At 45.1% G+C, this 21,818-nt stretch overlaps 1 protein-coding gene across 1 annotated transcript in view; it reads left to right on the top strand.

Annotated features, from left to right (window-relative positions):
* PSMG2 (proteasome assembly chaperone 2) overlaps positions 1-21,818 on the top strand; it is an 85,001-nt gene that overhangs the window by 59,304 nt on the left and 3,879 nt on the right. Inside the window, exon 6 of the mRNA XM_069219932.1 lies at positions 3,472-3,592. Coding sequence (XP_069076033.1) covers positions 3,472-3,592 — 121 coding nt within the window. The remainder of the gene's footprint in view (positions 1-3,471; positions 3,593-21,818) is intronic.

Genomic DNA, 21,818 nt, shown 5'->3' with positions numbered 1-21,818 from the left:
CCCCCACAAACAGTGCCTCCCTCTCCCTTCCACCCTTGCTCACACAACTCTGGTCGAGGAGGCCTGCAGGGGTTTCCTCACTGAGTGGCAAAACCACACCTCAGACCAATAGAATCTGTCCTTTATAGAACAGGGTTACTGTCTAGAATTCACTGCTACATCCCCAAATGTCCCCTACAGAAACGTTTTACCCACAACACCAGCACCTTCTCAGTGAGGAAGTGGATGCACTATTACTCAAAGGGGCCATAGAGCCTGTGCCACCACACCAGCGTGGCAAAGGGGGTCTACTCCTGTACTTTCTCATCTTCAAGAAAGTTGGGTCCCTCTTGCCCGTAGTCTGCCTCAGGCCACTCAGTAAGTACACCCTGTTGGAGCACTTCCACATGGTCACTCTCCAGAATGTCACTCCGGTGCTGCAGCAAGGTGATGTCATGACCAGTCTCTACCAGAAGGACGCCTATTTCAACATCCTGAACCTCCTGGCGCCCGCCAATACCTCAGGTGCATGCTAAGTCGACAGCAATTCAAGGTTCTGCCCTTGGGGTAACTACAGCTCCCAGAGCCTTTACCAAATGCCATGCATTGGCAGCTGCTAGTCTCAGAAGAGGGGACATCCACATCTTCCTGTACATCAATGACTGGCTGATCAAGAATACAAGCAGACGGAGTTACTTGGCCCACACCTAGATCACCCTAGATCTTTTCCACGACCTAAGGTTCTCTATCAGCCTGGGCAAGACCCACCTCCAACCCCTTAAAATACAGCCCTTCCTAGGTGCAATTATAAACTAACTCACTAGGAAGCTCTTCCCAGTCCCGCACAAGTTCAGACTTTCCAGTTTCGGCTTCCTCTTTTCCAGCCAGATCACCAGCTAACAGTGAGGACAGTAATGCACCTCCTCAGAACGATGGCCTCCTGCATCGCCATCGTTCCCTGCTGCCGATGACACATGTATCCATTTTAAGAGTGACTGGATCTAGTGTTGATTTGGCCCACCACACATCACGGTCTGTATTGGTGGAACAGCAAAAATCTGTTTCAAGGCAAGCCCTTTCTAGACAAAGTTTCCCATGGGACCATCACTACAGACGCCTCTCTCACTGGATGAGCGGGCATTTGCAGGACATGTCCATCCAGAGTCTGTTGATAACCCTTCAACAAACATTCTGTATCATCTGTCTGGAGTTCTTGGCAGTCCAGTTCACGCTGAAAGCTTTATTCTGCCATGTACATCACAAAACAGTCCTGGTCGAAACAGACAAGATGACTTCCATGTGTTACCTCCAAATGGAAGGGGTCATGCACTCTCCCCAGCTTTCAACAGTAGCGTAGAGTATTTGACATTGGCTGATCCACCACAGAGTACATCAGCTAGCAAAGTACATTCTGGGTGTGGACAACAGCTTTGCAGACCTGCCCAGCAGCACGTGGTAACAAGTTCATAAGTAGTAACTCCACCCCCAAGTCTTGCTTGCGTACTTCCAGCACTGGGGATTTTCCAAAATAGATCTGTTCGCAACCCCTGAAAATGCCAAATGCTCAAACTTCACCTCCACGTTTCCACACCGACAGTCAATAGACAAAGCATTATGGATGAACTGGTCAGGGATATTTGCCTACACTTTTCTGCTTCTCCCACTCCTTCCACTTGTGGTTCGAAAGCTACGGCAGACCTCCCTCACCTTCATCCTGGTGACTCCGCATGGGCCAGGCAGCCATGGTTCTTAACCTGAATCTCTCACAAGAAGTTCCCCAACAGGCTCACTCAACACAAGGGCACAGTCCGGCATCCCAATCCCAGGCAGCTCCAACTAGCGATCTGACTTCTGAGGTCTTAGAGTTTGGGTATCTCAATTTACCAGCTGAGTGTGTGTCCATGCTCAAAGATGCTCACCATCCCACTACCTGGTCCTTCTATGTAGCAAAGTGGAAAAAATGTGCCCACTATTGCCTCTTCAAACACATACATCCACTCAAGCCTGCACGTTGCCTGCTGCCTACTCCATTTACAATGCACAGGTTTAAACTTCCATTTGCTTAAACTTCTCTGCAATAGCAGCATGCCTGCAGAACAGGGAACAACATTATTCAGACTCCCAGTCATTAAAGCATTTATGGAAGAACCTAGGAGGGTTATTACACCTCCTCCCCCCCAAACTGGTTACCCCCTGTTCCTCCTTGAGCTCTAATGTTGTCCTTACTAGGCTCATGGGACCCCCTTTAGAGGCCATCCACACTTGCTCTCTCCAGTTTTGAAATGTCACGTTTTTAATGCCAATTACTTCCCTCAGATGGGTCAGTGAGGTTCAAGCTCTCTCGCTGTGAGGAACCTTTTTTTTAAGGCACACACTAACAGGATAGTACTTAAACCTAACCCAAACATTCTGTCTATGGAGGTCACGCATTTCCAGCTCAACCAAACAATTGAACTTGCGGTGTTCTTTCCACGTCTGGATTCAGTACCAGAGAGAGCCCTCCACACACTACACATAAAGAGGGCCCTCATGTACTGTATTGATGGGACCGAAGCTTATTGTAAAACTCAACAGCGTCTTGTGGCCTACACTAAACCACATAAAGGCACTGCCATTTCCAAAGCAGGGATAGCTCACTGGATAGCTAAGTGTAATTAAATCTGCTATGCTATGGAACAAAAGACAACTCCCTGCTCCACCCAGGCCGCATACTACCTGTAAAAAAGTATCTTTCATAGCCTTTCTGGGTAATACCCCAGTGATTGACATCTGTAAGGCAGCTTCTTAGTTCACACCACACACATTTGGCAAACACTACTCTGTCGATGTCCTAGCACAACAGTAAGCTCACCTGGGCCATCATGTGCTCTGTACACTTTTTCAGTATCCTGCAACATCCTCTGGCTAGCCACCACTTAGGGGAGAATTACTTTACATTCTATGCAGAGCCTGTGTATCTACAGCTGCATGCTACAAACTGAAAATATTACTTAACCGCAAGCATCTATTTGTGGCATATAGTGCTGTAGATTCATATATTTCCACCCTCTTCCCCATAAGCATTCAGTTGTTGCAGATGCCTTTTTTTCTTTTACCTTCCTTCCTTTTCTAGCTTTCTTTCATGGTCATCTTCCTGCACTTTTCGTGCTCCATCTCCATTCTCACCCTGTGCGGGAAGACAATCTTAACAATGGAGCTGATGCCCATGCGCATTACCAGTCATAGGAGGAGTCACTTACCTAGTGACTCGAAATACTTCTATAAAGAAAAACAAGTTGTAGATGTCCAAGCCCAACACTAGATACAAGAGTATGCAGAGCGTGTGTGCCTACATCTACACATGCCATTAATAGATGCTTACGAATTAAGGAACATTTCCCTTTGTGATGCACTGAAGGCAACTGGACAAAGTGAATTTTAATGCAATTGGAACTTGAACCGTGATCCTGCAATTTAAACAAATCTATTGCTTTTTTGTGTGCTTTTTTTAAGCTGTGCAGAAGGCATCCACATGGCCGTTCTCCTGAAATTTTGTTCAGAAGGAGACAACATTCTTGATGCCTTTGGCCTTGTGAATTATCTCAATGAGTGGCTGCAGCTGGTTGATCAATCAGTGAGTATTCCCTTCTTTGATATGTTGCAGGACAGCTCTTATTTCTGTGATGGAATGGTTCTGTTATCCTATTGATTTGTGAATTCTCACTTGGAATCTTCTACCCAAAAGATACACGTTTACAAACATTTGTTTATTAGGAAGCAAGATGTGATGACCTGCTACAATCTAAAAGAGACTTATTGATGTTCTAAACCCTTCACAAATCACAACCCTGGTGTTTCTTTCTGGATTCAACACCCTTACGCTACCGTCGCACAACCAAGCACGACCCACCTCCCTCGAGTCCCCAGAAACCGGTAACTGGTAACCTATCACTCCCATCTGGTCCCTGCTAGCCTTCTATCTGCATTAATGACTCCTAGTATTACATTTTCCCATGTCTGGTAGCTCACCCTCAATATTACGGTCCACTGGTATCTTGGCAGTCTTCCATCCCCTCCTTCACGTCATATCCTTGACCACTCACATCAGGGTCTCACAGCTAACCCTCACCCCATTTAGTTTAGGACTTCTTTAATCACTGAGTACCATTCTGGTCCCATGTAGCATCATTGTGATTACTGCCACCCTCTAGTCACCCAATATGGCTCACTTCCTGTCCCCTATGCACCCCTTCAGGCCTCTTAGTTTAACCCAGCTATATTTTGTCACCCAAAACCAACTTCCAAGCATTTGGTTCTCTCCCACATCCTTCTTGTTCTCCCTGTACATCAGTAGGCCCCCATCATGTTCCACAGTGCTGTGCAGGTCCTCTCAGGTTCTGCCTTAGTTACCATCAGGTTTCCGATTTCACTCCACTACATCTCTAGGTCCACTTGTATCTTCATCAATTCATTGATACCCTAAGCTAGCCTATGGTTCCCCACCTCCCATATTCAGTCTCCTGATAAATCCAGCTCCATTATCTTGGCAGCAGAATATCTCTGTTCCCCTGGCATGCCCCACCATGGTCCTGGTACTCCCATTCTACTCTGACAGCCAGGCACACTCTCCTTCTCCTTGCCTTTTCATTTCAGGGGTCGACCCTGTGGTACTGCATGTCTAGGTCCACCTGTGGCAGCGGATAACTTCTACTGTGGTGTATAATGTGAGGTAGCCTGCAGGAAAACTGAGAGATTTCCCCACAGACCAGCAGCAACTTGCTAATCTTGAAACAAACTTTAGGGGTCGCAAGCCTTTTTTATTTGTGCACCATGGCTAAAAATCATCGCCAAAGCCAATGTTTCTCGTGGGTGAGAGTGTACTGCCTTTGCCAGTGCTTGTTTAGAGAGGGGATGTGGAGCCACTGTCTAAGGTTCTGCAACCGGTTTGGGGTGGTTCCCTTTCAAATGTAAATTTCTGTCTCTAGTTCAAATATTGACTTTTTGCAAGGGGATGACTTGCACAGCAGGTAGTGATGAGCTTCCATGCAGGAGTATTCAAAACAAGGGCACAGTGAAGTGTGACATCTCTGCACCTGCTGCTCATCTGTTTGCCTTACGTGATCATGGGGCACAGACAAAAGGACTTGCCCTGCCTAGAAACTTCCTCACCTATAATATCAGAATCAGCTGATGCACTTCCTATCACCCACCAAGTGGCAGTGCTCAGAAAGGACAAATTTGCAACCCATTGCTAAAAGGACCTCTTCTAAATATAACCTTGTGTTCGTGAATCTGCCCTTCAGTGCCTGAGTCTGAATGTTCCAGTCGCTATCTTCTGCCATGTTGAAGCTAGGGGCCATCCAAAATAGATTCTACTGGTCAAAACAATCATACTCCGACTATACAGAGTCTTACTATGAATTGTGCTATACTTCCATTACGCAGAATGCACTCAATACACACGTCAGTGCAAGGGTCCTGACTGAGCCATTAGGGTGCACTCCTTTGAGTTAGACAAAAAGTTTCTACCCAGAACTATAAATCCTGAAACATTAATATTCTGCCACTATCACGGTCAACAACCCAAGACCTCGTAGGTAACACAGCACATTCTGTACCTTGGCTTTACCTTGCTCAGGCTTAGGCCTCAGCCTCAGTGCATCTCCTAGATTACCTTGCTGACTGGGCCAAACAAAAAGTCAGGTTATCAGATTCACATGCAGTCTGACACTTAGAGAGGGGGTTGTAGTCAATTTACTATGCAGGGGACACTCACCTTCACTTCATACACTCAAGTATACCCCAACACACTAGTAATTGTATAACACATTATTAAGACTGATCATCCACTCAGCTTACTTGTTCCTGCTGGGGCAACCAGATATGTGAGAATATATGGAGGGGAAATATCTTGTAGGGCATCTGAGGGAATAGTAGGAACTGATTACAAGGGTGCATAAGGACATCCAATAAATTGATAATTCAAGCACGCTGGAACATTATAAAAACAGATATCTGGTACTGCATTCTGAGAATTATGGAAACTGGTAATTTTGCCTTATTGTTGTATTGTATGCAATACTTGCTCTAGCAACACAAAGGAATGATAGACGGAGTGCTGAACAATGCAAACACTCACCCCCAGTCACAGATCTGGGTTTAATCCATTGTTCTTTTGCTCACCATGCCACCCCAGTTTAAACCCAGCCATATGCAAATAAGTCTTGACCCTGTTCCACATGGGAACATTCCAGTCCGAACTGCCAGGCCAGGTTCTCACGTGGGTCCCTTTCTCACTGTGCCACTGGATTTAAGCTAGCCTGGCTGATGAAGGGTAATACCCTGAAACCGGTCCCAGGATGCTTGTTTCCAGGCCAGGGAGGATCTGGCTTGGCAGTTCGGGCTGGACTCTTCCCATGAGGAACAGGGTCAAGACTGATTTGCATATGGCTTGGTCCAACCTGGGGTGGCATGGTGAGCAAAAGAATGATGGATTAAACCAAGGTCCGTGACTGGGGGGTGAGTGTTTGCATTGTCCAGCACTCTGTCCATCATCCTTTTGTGTTGCAATACTTGCTCACCATCACCTTTCACTATGGTAAATTGCCACACTTTTACACATATGTTAAACTGTTTACATAGTTGTTATTTTACATCCATTTACCATAATTATTCACATTATTACAACGGGTTATATGTGTGTTGTTGCACAATATTGAACTGAAAATATCTGATGACTTGGCCCTTGTTGGTGGTATGGGTATTTTTGGGTGTTATGGGTGATTTATGTTTTGGAAAACTTGGTAATTATGGGAAATAGTTATGAAATGGGCACGTAAGAGATTGTGAAAGACATTGAGGTATTAGTTTAAGGGGCGTTAAATACCCACCTCAAGTAATAACAATCCTCATCAGGGTGAACGTCCAAAGTCACTAAGTAAACCTTAACTCAACCCCTGGTAGTTATGGTATAAAACAGTCAGGCTTAACTTAGAGACAATGTGTGTAATAAAGTTAAAATTGAAAACTATAAAAATTACAAAACAAATTAAAGAGATAGAGTAAAAAGTAATAGACAAAATTACACCAGAATAGCAAAACTCCAACAGAGGGATCAGGAGATGGGAGTTTTTAAAGTTTTAAGTAGAAATATTGTCAAGAAGCACAAAGTGTCAGTGACACTCATTGGTAACTTTAGAACAGGACCTAGGCACAATTTGGCATTGACCACAATGGAGCCTGGGTCAGATACACTAACCAGGTTCATCCTGGTCAAATATTTTACTTCCTGACTTTAGTCCTTTAAATGCCAAGCCACTTCCAGAGTGTACACTTATAAAGCACCCCCAGGATCTCAAGGGAGGTACTTCGATACTCTCCAGGTGTCAGACAGGGGGCACGGTAATGCCCAGTCGAGGTCCAGTTGCCACTGGTCAGCTCTGCAGTTGCAGGAAAAGGCCTCTTGTAGCTTGTTGTCAATGTAGCTTTAACACAAGGTTAGCCTTATGACACTTGGGGTCTTCTTCTTTGACCTGGGTGAAAGAGGGAAAATAGGCCCTGTCTTCTAGGCTCTTCACTAATCTCAGACAGCTGGTTCAGCCCTATTCTGATCTTCCACAGAACCAGGAGTGTCCTTGAGATGCCACATTTATGCCTGGCATGAGCTAGTGGGTGGTAATTGCCCCACAGGCACCCTAACCAATGAGGTAAAGGTTCCCTCACCTAATCCTACCACTTTGGGTATTTTCAAGATGGCAGAAGCCTTTGGCCATATGAAACTTGGGTTCTGAGGTCTGGGGGTACTGTGGTAATCCCTGTGTCTGCTCACATCTTACACTAAAATTCAGTTTTAGGCAGTCCCTGTACCCTAAACAAACTCAGAGACAAAAGTCTGGTAGTACAAACGTTTGCAGCAACCAGACTATGAATACACACAAAAAAGTGTTTTGGAATTCTGTTTCCTTCCTTTAAAGTGCACCTCAAATGTTATATGTAAAATTCTAGTAGACCTGTCAAGCAGGTCTTGATACTCCAGCAGGATCTGACACTTTGATGTCCACAAGAGAGCCACAGGGTTTTGGCCATTGGTGGCAGCATAATTGCAGAGCTCCCGGGTCTGGCCCAGACATCCACAAATATTGCACTCCTGGCACAGCATCCAAAGATCCTAATGCCACCACACAACATCACAGGTGGCACTTGACTACTCTCTGCGAGTGAGGATGGAGGGGAGCGCTCAGATGGGGGCGGTCTAACTCGGCCAAACCAAGCCCATGGCATGGCCTACCAACTAGAAGCCCCCCATCTGAAATCTCAGACTGGCATGTGCCATGCGACTGACCTGCCTCTCGGAGCCTCACTGAATTTGAGACCCAGTCTGACTGAGCCTGTGGCTCCTGAGGTGGCTGTGAGTCCCCCAGTGCCTTAAGAGCAGAGACTGAACAAGAACGTCCCTGATTGGCCTGGTGTGGCCACATGATCCTGGAATTCTGTGCCCAAGGGAAGACCGGTGGCCCGCTTTGGCACTGCCCAACCCACGGAGCCTGCGGCTGAGAAGACGATGGACCCATTTCGGGAATAGAAGCCAGAACGTCGGGGCCCAGATGCGGGAGGACCTGTGGGTGGGACACCAAAAACAGTATTCTCCAACTAAGACCACAGCACTTGGTGAGCACTACCTGGGCCATTTGAGAGTATTACACCAGGCCCTGGGCTTTTGCTGTTGGAGTCCTCTCCAGCCTGGGATGCCTCGATCAAGACTGTGAAAGCAAGAGCCTCTGGGGCCGCGCCAGGGATTGCGGCTGCACACTGGCAGTGTGGCCCGGAGCTGATACCTGCTGTTCAATACTGGCAGAAAACAAAGTAAACTTGGTCTCTAAGGAACTGGGAGTGTTGGGGAGATCTTGCGAATGGCCCACTATTGATACTGAACTGTGTACCTGAACACTGCTACTACCATGTGGGCTCCATTGATCCCTTACACTGCAGACCCTGGATGACAGACCGAGTAGCTGGCTTGAGCCCTTGTGGTGTGGATCCCCCGGGGCGTTCCTCTAGGGCTTCCTCTTCTGGCTGACCAACAAGCACTGCTGCTGTGCTTCACTCTTAGGTGCAAAAGGGATACCTATTGTGGCTTAGCAGGTAACATTCCAGTCAGTCTGCCCCTCCCTGGAGTGACGCCTGGCGAATGCTTAGAGAGCACCGGCCTTGACCCCCGTATCCTGCTTCCATTACATATCGGTCATAATCGCTCTTCAGCAATGAGAAGACCCAGGGCTCCTCAGCTTCATCACAATGGGTCGAACCAAAGCCAAGACTTTTGAGCCGAGGGTAAGTTCACATCTGCTCCCCCTGCTCTTCCGTCTGAATGCTCCTCGTTGGTGACACAGGAGGAGTGTGTCCCGCCGACACTGGTTTATCAGACTATGGACAAATTATATGTTATGTTGTGTGAAATCCGAGACTCCCCTCAGTCCATTGAGCAGCGCTTGGGGGTACTCTCCACGGAGATTAGTATACTCAAAGATGTTCGACTGCAACACTGATACTGAGAACGCTGTGTGATGACAGGACCGCGGTGCTCTCTTCCTTATGATATATTCTTCGTTTACTATGACAGGATTAAATAGGAGACTACTACATGTTATTACCTACGCTTGACTTACTTTTGGCACATAAGATTATGTTAACGCTCTATAGAAGACCCTTTTGGAACTTACTCTATTCTAACCATGCCCTGAGGAAGTCTTTGAGAGTGTTATCTCAGTGGACGAAACACATGTTGGCTGTGGTTGCTACATGAATACCGACCTTAAGAACTGTCTTTTGTTGATATGAGGAACTCTACGCCTCAAGAATAAATTGGGTTTGAACCTTACATGGTGTCACTGTGACTATATATGCAAGATTGGACACATTGAGAACTTTATATCATTGATTCATGAGTGCCCTGACATTTGTCTTTATACTCAAAGATGACCACGCCAAAGTGCAAGGGTCAAGATGGCTGAATCTGTTCTCTCCTCCCTGACTGCATGGCTAAAAGAGCAGACGCCCAAGAATGGCTGCCTTTAACCCGATGTAGAGATGCTACAGGAGATGCCTGAAGATGTGGAGGGGCAGGCATGTCTTAACAATGTCAGGATTATGGGTCTGCCAGAGGGAACAGAAGGCCCAGATCCCACCCATTATGGTGCGGACTGTTTGTGCACAGAAGTGGCCCCGGAGGGCCTCTTAGCCATGTTAGTGGTGGAAAGAGGACACCGGGTGCCAATGAGAAGACAGGTCCCTGGCACACCACCCCAACCAATTGTGGCCCAGATTTTGACCTTTAGGGAGGGGACGCAGTTCTTCGTAATGCCAGAGAAAGATAGTCCATTTTGTTGGACTGTGCTTAGATTTTTATCTTTCCAGACTACGCTTACAGTCCAGCGTAAACGGGCCTTGTTCCAAACGGTCAAACAGCAGCTCCAGACACATGGCCTTACCTATGCCCCCATGTTCCCAGCAAGACTCAAGGTGCTATACGAACAGAAAATCTACTTCTTGGATTATCCAGAGAAGGCTTGGGCTGGGTAGAGCAACAATTTCCAGACTCGCTACAACTGGAGACAACACGGACAACAAAACCAGCACTTCGATGGCAAAGACAGCAGAAAGGGAGCAGGCAGGGCCGACAACCGGGGAGACATTTAGCCCATTCTCTGCATCAAGCCCTTAAGGGCCAACAAGATGCACAAATCTCAGCCACCTCCTTCCGCTCCAGTTGACCTGCTGTCAGCCCCATCTTCTCCCCAAACAATGCTAGTGACATAGGATAGGGAAAGGGGGGTGGGTTTAGCAGTAAAGCACTATTCCCTATGATTTCTCCCCAGATGGCTCACGATTTAGTGGGCTGAATGAACTGTAAGTACCGTTACCCAAGAAAACCCTCTCAGCCCCTGCAACACATTTCTGGCATGAGTGCTACTAAGTTGCAGTGGGTCTCCGCTGGTGAGAGGTGAGACTCAACTCTCAGCTTGGGAGACACCTGGAAGAGCTCTCCACTACTCTCTCATGAACATCCTAGTGCCACATAATACCAGAAATACTGTTAAATGCAACACAATTTTTCTTTGCCGCCAGGTGTTACACCAAGCTTCCGGTGCACCGGGCCCAGGCCACCTCCAGTTCCTGGTAATTGCACCGCCTTGACACCCGTCATGCGCAAGAACTCCATGTACCCTGCTGGCGAATGCATACACTATTATGTTCAGTCTTCTTTCCTTTTACAGTTTTAGTCAAACAACTTTGGGTTTATATTTTTATAGTTATTGTTGTTAGATATGTAACATCTTCACCTCTAAATTATGCTGTCACATTTACTGACTGTCAGTACCAACTCACCTGGCACTGCTTGTACCCTCTTAGCCACTCATGGCAGCCACAAACAAATACACTGCGATAACTTGGAATGTCAGGGGCATGTGGTCGGTACCAAAGCAATACAGGATCCTAGCTCAACTGCACAGCCACCAAACGCAGATGGTGTGCCTCCAAGAAATACATCTCATCACCAGTGAGGCCCATAAATTTAATAAAAAATGGAGTGGTCAGTTAGTTCATACGTCCTTTTCCGCATTCGCCCGGGGCAGCAATATGGATTAGAGCAGGGGTCCCCTTTACAGTTGTAGGGTCCAAGATCGATGCCCAGAGAAGATATGTTTTACTCAAGAGTACACTAGATGGTGCTCCATAGTGTTGGGAAGCGTATACTTCCCTAATGTGGAACAGGCCTTCCTGATGCACATAACCACAGTTCTTGTGGACTGGGTTCACTATCCTTGGATTCTGGGTAGGGACTTCAGTGTGGTGCTGGATACCAATTTGAACAAACCCCAGCCCCCTTCCCCCCACCACACCCTTCACCCCCAATGGTACCTCAGTGCATCAAGCCAAATCTTTGAAACAATGGGCCAAGGGGTAGTCTCTTGCTGACATCTGGCACCTCTGCAGTGCCGGTATGCGTGAATAATCCTTTTATTCCCCTGCACATTTTTTCCACACACGGATAGACATGATCCTATGCACAACCTCACTGCACTCTAATATTACCAATGCAACATACCTGGGGAAGACTCTACCAGATCATAAACTCCTAAAAGGCACAGTTTCATTGGGGCGTTTCCCAGCTCCTACACCCATGTGGCATATGTCACCTCAATTACTAGAAGATGCCATCTTCCGGGAGACTCTGGCGACTACCACAGACAACTGTTTTCATCAAAATACCAACACCACCTCCTAACTGTTGACAGAATGGGAAGCATTTAAGGAAGTGATATAGGGGACATCCAGAAGTAGAGCCGCAGGAGCTGGTATGACTTTTTAGAGATCTCGCCCATGTAGAAGAGAGCCTTGGTCCATTAGAAAGGGCAGTGATAAATAACTAGATTGATGCACAGAAACTACAAGAAGCCAGGGCTGAGTATGCAGAGTTATTAGAATGTGAGTCATTGATTATAGGGCTTATCTACAAAAGGCGCATACAGAAGTGGACAAGTCGGGGGCATTGCTAGCCCGCCTGATTCAGCCAACGCCCTCACCCATTCCATTTCTCTCAATCACTATGATACAAAATACACGAGCCACCACCCAGCTAGATATTAACATGGCACTCCATGATTTCTACTCATTTCTGTTTGCAACCCCTCCACCGGTGGCCCCTGCATCAATCTCTGGATTCCTAGACCAACGGATCCTTCCCAAGGTAGCAATAGCAGATCGCGACCTCTTGGGGGCATCTATCACTACTAGGAAGATTCGGGTGCAATCAAAGAATTAGCCAGGAACAAAACACCAGGCTCCGATGGCCTCCCTAAATGAATTTTATGAAACGTTTGCTGCTGGTTTGGCTCCACAATTAGAACCCCTGTACAATGCATCTTTGCTGAGGGCAGACTACACCCTAACACAGCACAAGCACTGGTCACCTCATTGCTAAAACCTAATAAGCCCATATCTGATGTGTCTCCCTACTGGCATCTTTCCCTACACCACACTGAATACAAAATACTTGATAAGGTCCTCGCTCATATCCTACTTCTTATGCTTCCCAATCTCCTTCACAATGATCAATGTGGCTTTGTTCCCAATCGCAATACTTCACTTAATATACGCCACCTTCACCAGATCATTGACTCTGCATGTGGGCAATACTGATGGGCATGCTGTCTGTCTCTGGATCTAAGACAAGCTTTTGACACCATAACTTTGGATTTCATGTTTGCTGCCCTTGAACGTTTTAACATTCCCCCTGAATACACCCACTGTATACGAACCCCAAGGCCCAGACACGAACGGGTCAACTTATCTCAAATATATACAAAATACATTGTGGCACTAGACAGGGTTGCCCACTTTTGCCACTTTTATCTGCTCTAGCCCTGGAACCATTGGCACAGTGCATAAGACAGGAAGCTGGGTGCTGGGGTATCCCTGTAGGCCCCACCACCCACGCCATATCCTTATACGCGGATGACATGATACTGTATGTTAAAGATCTCCCTATGGACCTCACAGAGGTGGCCCCGGTGTTCACTACATTAGGGCTACTCTCTGGGCTACAGATCAATACTGATAAGTCCCACACATTCTCCTTTGAAGGCACCTATGACCAACCATCGGTGTCCTTCGGCGACCTGACTGTTCAGATGTCACCTCACACATTCCGTTATCTAGGAATCCAAATCTAGAGTGAGACACCAGATATGTTAAATGATAACCTCCTTAAAACCATAACAAGCCTTAGATCATAGGTGACCTTCTGGACTACGCTGACACTTTCAGTGACGGGCTGACTGGCCCTCGCTAAAATGGTTTTGTTACCATGTCTGCTTTAGAACTTCGTGGACATCCCAGTGGTTGTCCCTGCACCAATCTTTAAGTTGCTTAATACTCTCTTGGTTGACCTAATATAGGCGCCAAAGAGTTGGCCTTTCCAGGCTTCCACTACTGCCAGCTAAGGGACGGCGGGGTGCCCCAGATTTCATATTGTACTGAATAATGGGCAATTACAATGGCTCCTCTATTGGCTAGCTGCTTGTAACTTCTCAGAAACACACTACACAAAGGTTATGCTTAAACGAGGCAAACTACATAGTTTGTTGTGCCCGAGATCTACATCTCCTGTCAATAGCCCCCAGAATGCAGCCTTGGATGTACAAGGGGGTGACAATGGTGGAAGCCCTTTTTTCAGAGGCCACTCTCCTAAACCACACCGCTTTTGTACATACCCTAAGTCTGCCAGATACACTATTCATAACTCACGCCAGCATCATCCAATATGTGCGATGGCACTGCACATCACTGAACCTACCACACACGAACTGCTACAAGCACTCCACACCGTGGGACATGGACAACACTTAGTCCGGCTTTATAGAGGCCTCCTCGCACACTTGCAGACCTCTCTGGTCCCGCTGAGAACTAAATGGGAAGAAGACATGGCCCGGAGCGTGACTTCATAATAGAATACCCCCGGTAAATCTCTAGGAACTCCCACTTAAAATGTATACGATTCTGCATATTACATTGCGCCTATCTTACACCACACAGACTACACAAAATGTTCCCCACGTTCCCGCTGACAAGTCCCCGCTGTCACATGTTGGATGCCAAATTATTACACATACTGTGGGAATGCCCAATGCTGTCCCCATCTGCAATTAAAGGAATGGAACAGCACCTGTCCTAAGTGCAGGCTCTCTTTTAATGTGAAGAGGGCTGTTTGCTGTTTAATAGGTGATGGTGGTAGCGTCTTTCCTTGCACCACTGCGTTCAGGTGCAAGCCGGGAAACGGCACATTGAACATGTTTGTAAATACCGGCTAGTCCCCAGCCTCAAATGAAGTTTTAGCAATGAATTGGAGGCTGGGGCAGCACAAAGAGGTCCAACACTGGGGTCAGTGCACTCCAGTGCGGGGACTGGATGTGCTGTAGGAAGCCCCTGTGTTTTTGTTTAAAACTCAAATCGTTGCCAGGAGCTGGGTACCTAAGACATTTGTCTAGAGGTGAGGACCGGTACCGGACATTGGATTTATGCATCAATTACTAAACATGGATGAGGATGACTGCTACGGCACGGGCGAAGTTATGCTGGAAGTAAGAAAATAATTAAAATGTATGAGGGTTTGCTGCAGTGATGGACAAGATATTTAAACAGTGATTAATCTTGTGCTGCCTTAATGGACATATAACTATTAGAGTTTTTATCAAAGAAAATTGAGAAATATAAAGTGCAAGTGACACTAACGCTATGGAAAGAAGGAGTATAAAATGAGGGAGTAAAATGGCTACTGGTCAGATTGAAAAAGGCTGTCAGATCAGCCGAAACACATCTCGTTACCAGAGATGCTGTAAAAAGCAAAGGTTACAGGGGCGTTAGACATTTTACCCACACAACACCATAAAAAACTCAGCAGTTATAGTTATACTTATCTAAAGAAACTATAGTTTGTGGCCTGAAGTTACTTTACATCACAAGTTATAGTTTCTTCAGATAAGTATAACTATAGCTGCCGAATTTCAATGGTTTTGTGTGAGTAAAACGCCATCCTAACTATAACTTCCCTGTAACTTTTGGTTTTGTCAGTGATTTTGTATGGTTTTTGTAACATAAAGTAATATATAATTACCATGCTGGTAGACCTGTCAATCTTAGGGTGGTCTTCCCCAAAGCTGCTTGCCTGCTTGCCTCCATTCTTTCTGGATTTTTGCTCTATTGGCCTTGGGACTCTCTGCACTTTGGCACTGCTGACCAGTGCTAAAGTGCTTGTACTCAATCCCCTAAACAGGGTTTCATTGGCACGCTATGGTTTCATTGGCATATTTAATTTACTTGTTAGTCCCTTATAGAATACTATACCAAGCACCCAGGGCTTGTAAATTAAATGCTACCAGTGGGTGTCAGCATTTGTTGTGCCATTCACTTAAATAGCACTTCAAAACATGTCATTGCAGCCTTAAGGCAGTGTCCCACTGCAATGTTGACTTGGCTTTTAAAACCCCTTGCCAAGCCTTAAACTCCCCTTTTCTTACATATGTCACCCCTAAGGTAGGCCCTACGTAGCCCCTAGAATAGGGTGCTGTGTAATCAAAAGGTAGGATGCATACTTTTATGTTTTACATGTCCTAGTAGTGGGAAAACTCCCAAATTAGTTTTTTACTACTGTGAGGCCTACCCTTCCCATCGGGTAACATTGGAGATTCCTTATTACATTTAAATACTGTAACTCCAAAAAGAAGAGGAGGTTGCTATGGCATGTTTGGTGGTCTATGAACTTGTAATGATTAAGTTGAATTTATCATTACAACTTTTAAAATGTCCCTTTTAGACAGTTGCCATTTTCCTACCCTTAGCTCTCTGTACCTGCAGTCTGCCTTAGGTCACATGTCTGGGTGTTACTGATAGTTGAGACTTTGAATTCACCCTAAACAGTCTCACAATAGTGGGATTAGCATAGCCTGAATGGCCTTTCCACTGGCAGGATGGGTGGGGGGAGCTGAGCACATTCCCACTTGTACCTGAATAGGCTGTGCTTTGCCGCCACACAGTAGGCTTAATGACCCTGTATTGTCAGTGCAGCCAGCTAGGAGCCAGTACAGAGCAGGCAGCAAACTCCTGGAACTTCAAAGAACCTTTCTTGACGTTTGTCATACCTTCTAGGAGCAGGGCACCAGGGTATAAAAATAGGGCTCTCAGACCCACTCTTTAATTCACTACTGGACCTACGGAAGGATTCTCAGAGGACTGCCTGCTGCTGTGACCTGCTGTGCACTCTGTCAGCCTGCTGCTGTTCTTGGAAGGACTGCTTTGTTGCCCGGAGCCTGCCTTGAACCCTCAGAGGGCAAACTTGCTATTGAGCCTTGCATCTTCACCTGCTCCCAGGACTTTAAGACGTGACTCCAAGGGCTAGTTTGCTGGCCTCCTGTTCGGAGTCACAGGGACATAACAGACTTCCACCACCTTGAACCCGCACCTGGACCATGCCAGAGTGAGCCTTGAACCCCCAAGAAGTCTCCATCCACTCCAGGACCCTTAGTTGTGGTGCTAAAGGTGCCCAGATTGCCAATTTCCAAAGTTGAAGACTGACAAAATTTGCTCTTAAAGTGCTTTGAGAACCAGGATGAGACCGGGTCCAACCTGCTCGCCTAACTGCCCAAGATGCATCGCTGGTCGGATTGACTACGCGGCTTCTCTCACTGCGTTCTCCACAGCAGCACATCCATTTCAGTGGTCCTTCGCGAAAGGGGTATCCAACCTCGTGGAACTGTCTTCAGCTACAGCCTTCTGCTTCATTCCACTGAAGATTTTCAACTTCCCTCTTGACGGCTAAGCCCCCAGGTAAAAAATCTTCACCACAACTTCGCTCCACGGCTATCTGACAATGATGTACCTTCCTCGGACACCCCTACAGACTTGCCCTGCTGAACTTCTATTTTCTCAGAGACTTTTTCTTCAAAATAATTTTAAGTCTGAAGGTAAGCGCTGACAGGGCCCAGTCCACTCCATATATCCGAACTGCTTCATTGCAGTCTGCCTTATCTTTTGACTTTGCCTGGGTTTGGCGTAGCCAGATGTCCACAGTTGGCGCTTTTTGCTTTTAAGCACTATTTTGAAACTTAGACTTTAAAAATCCATAACTATGGTTCTTGTAATTGGATTTTGATAGTTTTGGTGTCAATTTATTAAAATTTTCTCTGTTTTTCTAAATTTGTTTGGAATTTTTATTGTGTTGTGTTTTCACTTTATTACATGTTCTGTACTGCATAAATACTTTACACATTGCCTTTAAGTTAAGCCTGACTGCTTTGTGTGCCAAGCTGCCCAGGGTTAAGTAGGATTAATTTAGTGACTTTTTATGGTTCACTCAGCTAGGGATTGTGGCTCTTGCTTGACCAGGGCTCACACTTCAGTCAGCCAACAACCCAATTACTCACACATACATTGATACAACCACTTCCACCAACCCCCACGCATGCACCCAACTTCACACTGTGCATTGCTTTTGGGGTTGGTGTGTGACTGGGTGTATTTTTTTTTGTGTGCTTCAGATCCAGAGATCCTTTGCAAAGTTACACTGGGGGCCTGCTGAGTACTGTGGTGGGTCCACGGATTGGCCAAAAAAACACTTTAGACAATTTCTTACCCATGAGGGTTCCCTCAGGGACACATCTATCTATCCTATGGGGGTCAGGATACCTGTATCCTGGCCTATTATGTGTTTTCACACTTTATTATTCCCTCCTCCGGGCCAAGCGACAAACAAAATGGTGGCAGCAACTTTACTTGCAGGTTGGGGCCAGACAATCGGGGCCTTGCCTTTCCGCGGATCCCCAGCAGGTGGATCTGCATCCCTAGATATTTATATTTTATTTCCTTTAATTACTCAAAAACTATTGAAAGGATTTACACCAAATTAGGAAAATGGCTCTTTCTAGATCAAGATCTACCTTTCTGCCAAATTTGGTGTATTTCCGTTGAGCGGTTCGGGCTGCAGCTGTGTCTAAAATTGCAAAATCCCTATAGATATTGCATGGGGAAAAAGTGTTTTGGGACCGACCTTTTTTCTCAGCCCCCTTCTTGATGAATCATAACAAAAATTTCCAGACAGCAGATAAAGTAACTAGTACACTACTTTAGAAAATTTTGTGAAAATCCGTCAAATGGCCCCAAAGGTATTGGAAAAACAAAAACTGCTTTGTCTATGTGAAAACTTGGTCCTAACTTACATATAAATCGAGTAAAATGCCCTTTGCCTCTGGCCACAACACCAACCCGAGGACTGAAAGGAAATCATTTATGCAAACAAAGAACAGGTAACGGAGTGAGGGGAAAGTTGACCGTGTTCTTCGGAGGAGGGAGACTGTAAGCAGGGGCCATGCCCGTCGTAATCTTGTTGAGCATTCAGTCACGGGAATGTAGAGAGAGAAACGTGGCCGTAGTCCGGAATCGAAAACGCTCTGGATGAAAATATACAGCGAACACTGGGGCCAACTTAATATAGTGTGGATCACAGAGACACCACAGCATTTTATTAAAAGATATTCAGCACGATTTGGTACTTTGGGAGTAATTAAAACAAACAATATATGAATAGAGGTTAGCCACAGCAACGAAGGTAATAGCACAGACCACGGCATTTATTTTGAAGGCAAAAGGAAAAAACATTAAAACTAGAGATTTAGACTGTAAATAGACATACAAATACTTGTAATAAAATGTGATAATTGCTTTAAAAGAAAATTCGATCGGCAGTTAAACTGTAACATCATACGAACTTGAAGAGAAATTAAAGCTGTACTGCCATCTACAGTTAAGAGGTGGGAACAAGGAATTGTCCGAAAATTAAAAGGAATAATAACTAAAGAGATACCAGAACAAGGTTTTGACCTACTAATACACTGAGAATAATGGCTGAAAGGAGAACAAAACGCAAAGGGTTCATTAGAGAAATGTTTGATGCAAATAATTATCCATGCTGAAAGATGGCTTGCACTAGCAACTGAAAAAATTAAGGAGCTGGAAAAAGCCTTCGAAAAATATAAAGATACTGAGGCACTTGCAAACAAACTGGATAAGCATGAAAAAGAAGTTCAACAGATTTTTTTTTTTTTTTTTAAATTAACTAACAGAGAAACTAGATTACTTAGCAGGTAGGGTGTATATGTATGCAAGACGATTTGATGCAATGTACAACAGACGGGATGGATCAAATCCAAGATAACTCAGACCGATCCTCTAGTGTAGAAAGCTCCGAAGTGAGTTTAGGGGACGAAGGACCGTTGATGACACAGACTACCAAGCTGGATTTTTCAGGAGAAATGAGACTGTTACAGATGTCAATTCGCAGAAAAGGTGGAGACAAGATGAGGTCAGGGAATCAGACTGATCGAAAAGACCAAGGCAGAGCAGGAAAAGGAAGAGGAAACAGAAGCACATGAAAATGAAATTAGATTTAAATGATAATCTGGTTATTAATATATCCTCAAAGGTTCTCAATAGTAAACACATTAATCTTTGGAACAGAGTTCTTACATTTTGTCCCAGTGCGAGAATGGATTTGGGAACACCAAGAATTGATCTGTACAAATTCTGCAGGAAAATAAAATTAAAGAAATACTTTGCCCCCCCCAAAGATACAAGCTCAGGAGCACCTCAATCCCTGTTGAATTTGACAATAAAGGATATTGCATCATTACGGGATTTATGGGACCTGGAACGAGAGTCCAGCACAACATCAACTGAATGAAGGGGTACTATCTGACTGGCAATTTTGCACTAAAATGGGAGTGGAAACGAACAAATCAGGAATGAGTGGATGTAAATTAAAATCTAAATTTTGTCCACAACTACCACCTGGGAATAAGGTGGACGTGTTTCAGGAACTGATGGTTGATGACCTGAGAGACATTACTAAAAAATGAAAAACAAAAACTTCATAGACATGCAAATAATATGACAAATAATTATTGGTGGGCATTACAAGATCTACAAAAATACAAAAATATTGTCATAAAAGCCTCAGACAAAGGGGGAAATATAGTGGTGATGGATCGCAGTGGATACAGCAAGGAAATAAATAGACAATTATCGATTCAAGACAACTATGAGAAATTGAAGGAAGAGCCTATGAAAGAAGTTACAAGGATATTTCATGAAAAATTCCATTAACCAACTGCCACAAAAAAGTTCTGCTAAAAGATGAGGAACTGATGTGCATCAAAAATCATCACTCTATAACCGCAACAATATATGTGCTACCAAAAGTACACAAAAGCATGAAAAATCCTCCGGGACGTCCGATAATCAGTTCCTGTGATTCATTACTGGAGAATACATCAAGATTCTTACATATTTTCTTACTCCCATATGTGACGGCACTTGCATCCTATATTAGAGATTCCATGGATTTACTAAATCGGATCAGAGGTATACCGTGGAACTGTTAATATATAATGGCACCGGTGGATGTTCTGTCCTTTATATACCTCAATCAAACATGAGGGTGGCTTGAAAGCTTGTGCATACTTTGTACACAGTAGATCATTAGGCCCGTTGGAGCACACACAGATGTTGTTAGAAATGATAGAGTTCTGTCTTACCAGTAACATCTATATCTTTGTTGGCGACTATTATATCCAGAAGAAAGAGACAGTCTTGGGAACATCTTTTGCTCCCACTTACTCCAACCTTACGATGGGCCATTCGGAAGGAGAATGTATATGGACAGAAGGAAATACTGAGGTTTTGGGTAAGGTGGTCCTGTGGGTTCGTTTTAATGATGATCTCTTTAATTTGAGAAGGAGAGCAGAATGAGTTGTTCCTAAATTAATTAAAAAATAATCCATTTTTTTTTTTTCTTTTCAATTTTTCGGTGAGATTTGTGGATCCTCCGCGAATTTCAACACAATTTTTTTCTAATTGCTTTTTGGCTCAAGTGGGCTCCCTGAGGGACCCCAGCACCAGGCCTGGTGGTTAGGATATTCCTACCCAGACCCTTTTCTTTATTTTTCACTTTTTTGGGGGGGAGAGGGGACTCAGAGTCAGAGTACCAAAATGGCTGCCAATAATTCCGTGTTGAAGTGTTCACAACCAATCAGACCTCAGCATAAAAGCTGTCAGATCCGTGTAGGATCTGCGCCCCTAAATATACAAATGTATTTTTCCTTCATATCTCTGAACGAATTTACACAAATCACAAAAAGCACACTTTCTGGACCAAGAGCTAGCTTTCTGCCAAATTTGGTGTAATTTCGTCCAACGGTCAGGCTGTAGTTATCTTCAAATGTCTGTGGAAATTGCATAGGGAAAGAGCGTTT

Source organism: Pleurodeles waltl, chromosome 2_2, assembly GCF_031143425.1.
Source record: "Pleurodeles waltl isolate 20211129_DDA chromosome 2_2, aPleWal1.hap1.20221129, whole genome shotgun sequence".
Taxonomy (NCBI): Eukaryota; Metazoa; Chordata; class Amphibia; order Caudata; family Salamandridae; genus Pleurodeles; species Pleurodeles waltl.
Note: the sequence above shows the minus strand (reverse complement) of the source record. Positions and strands in the feature narration are given on the sequence as shown.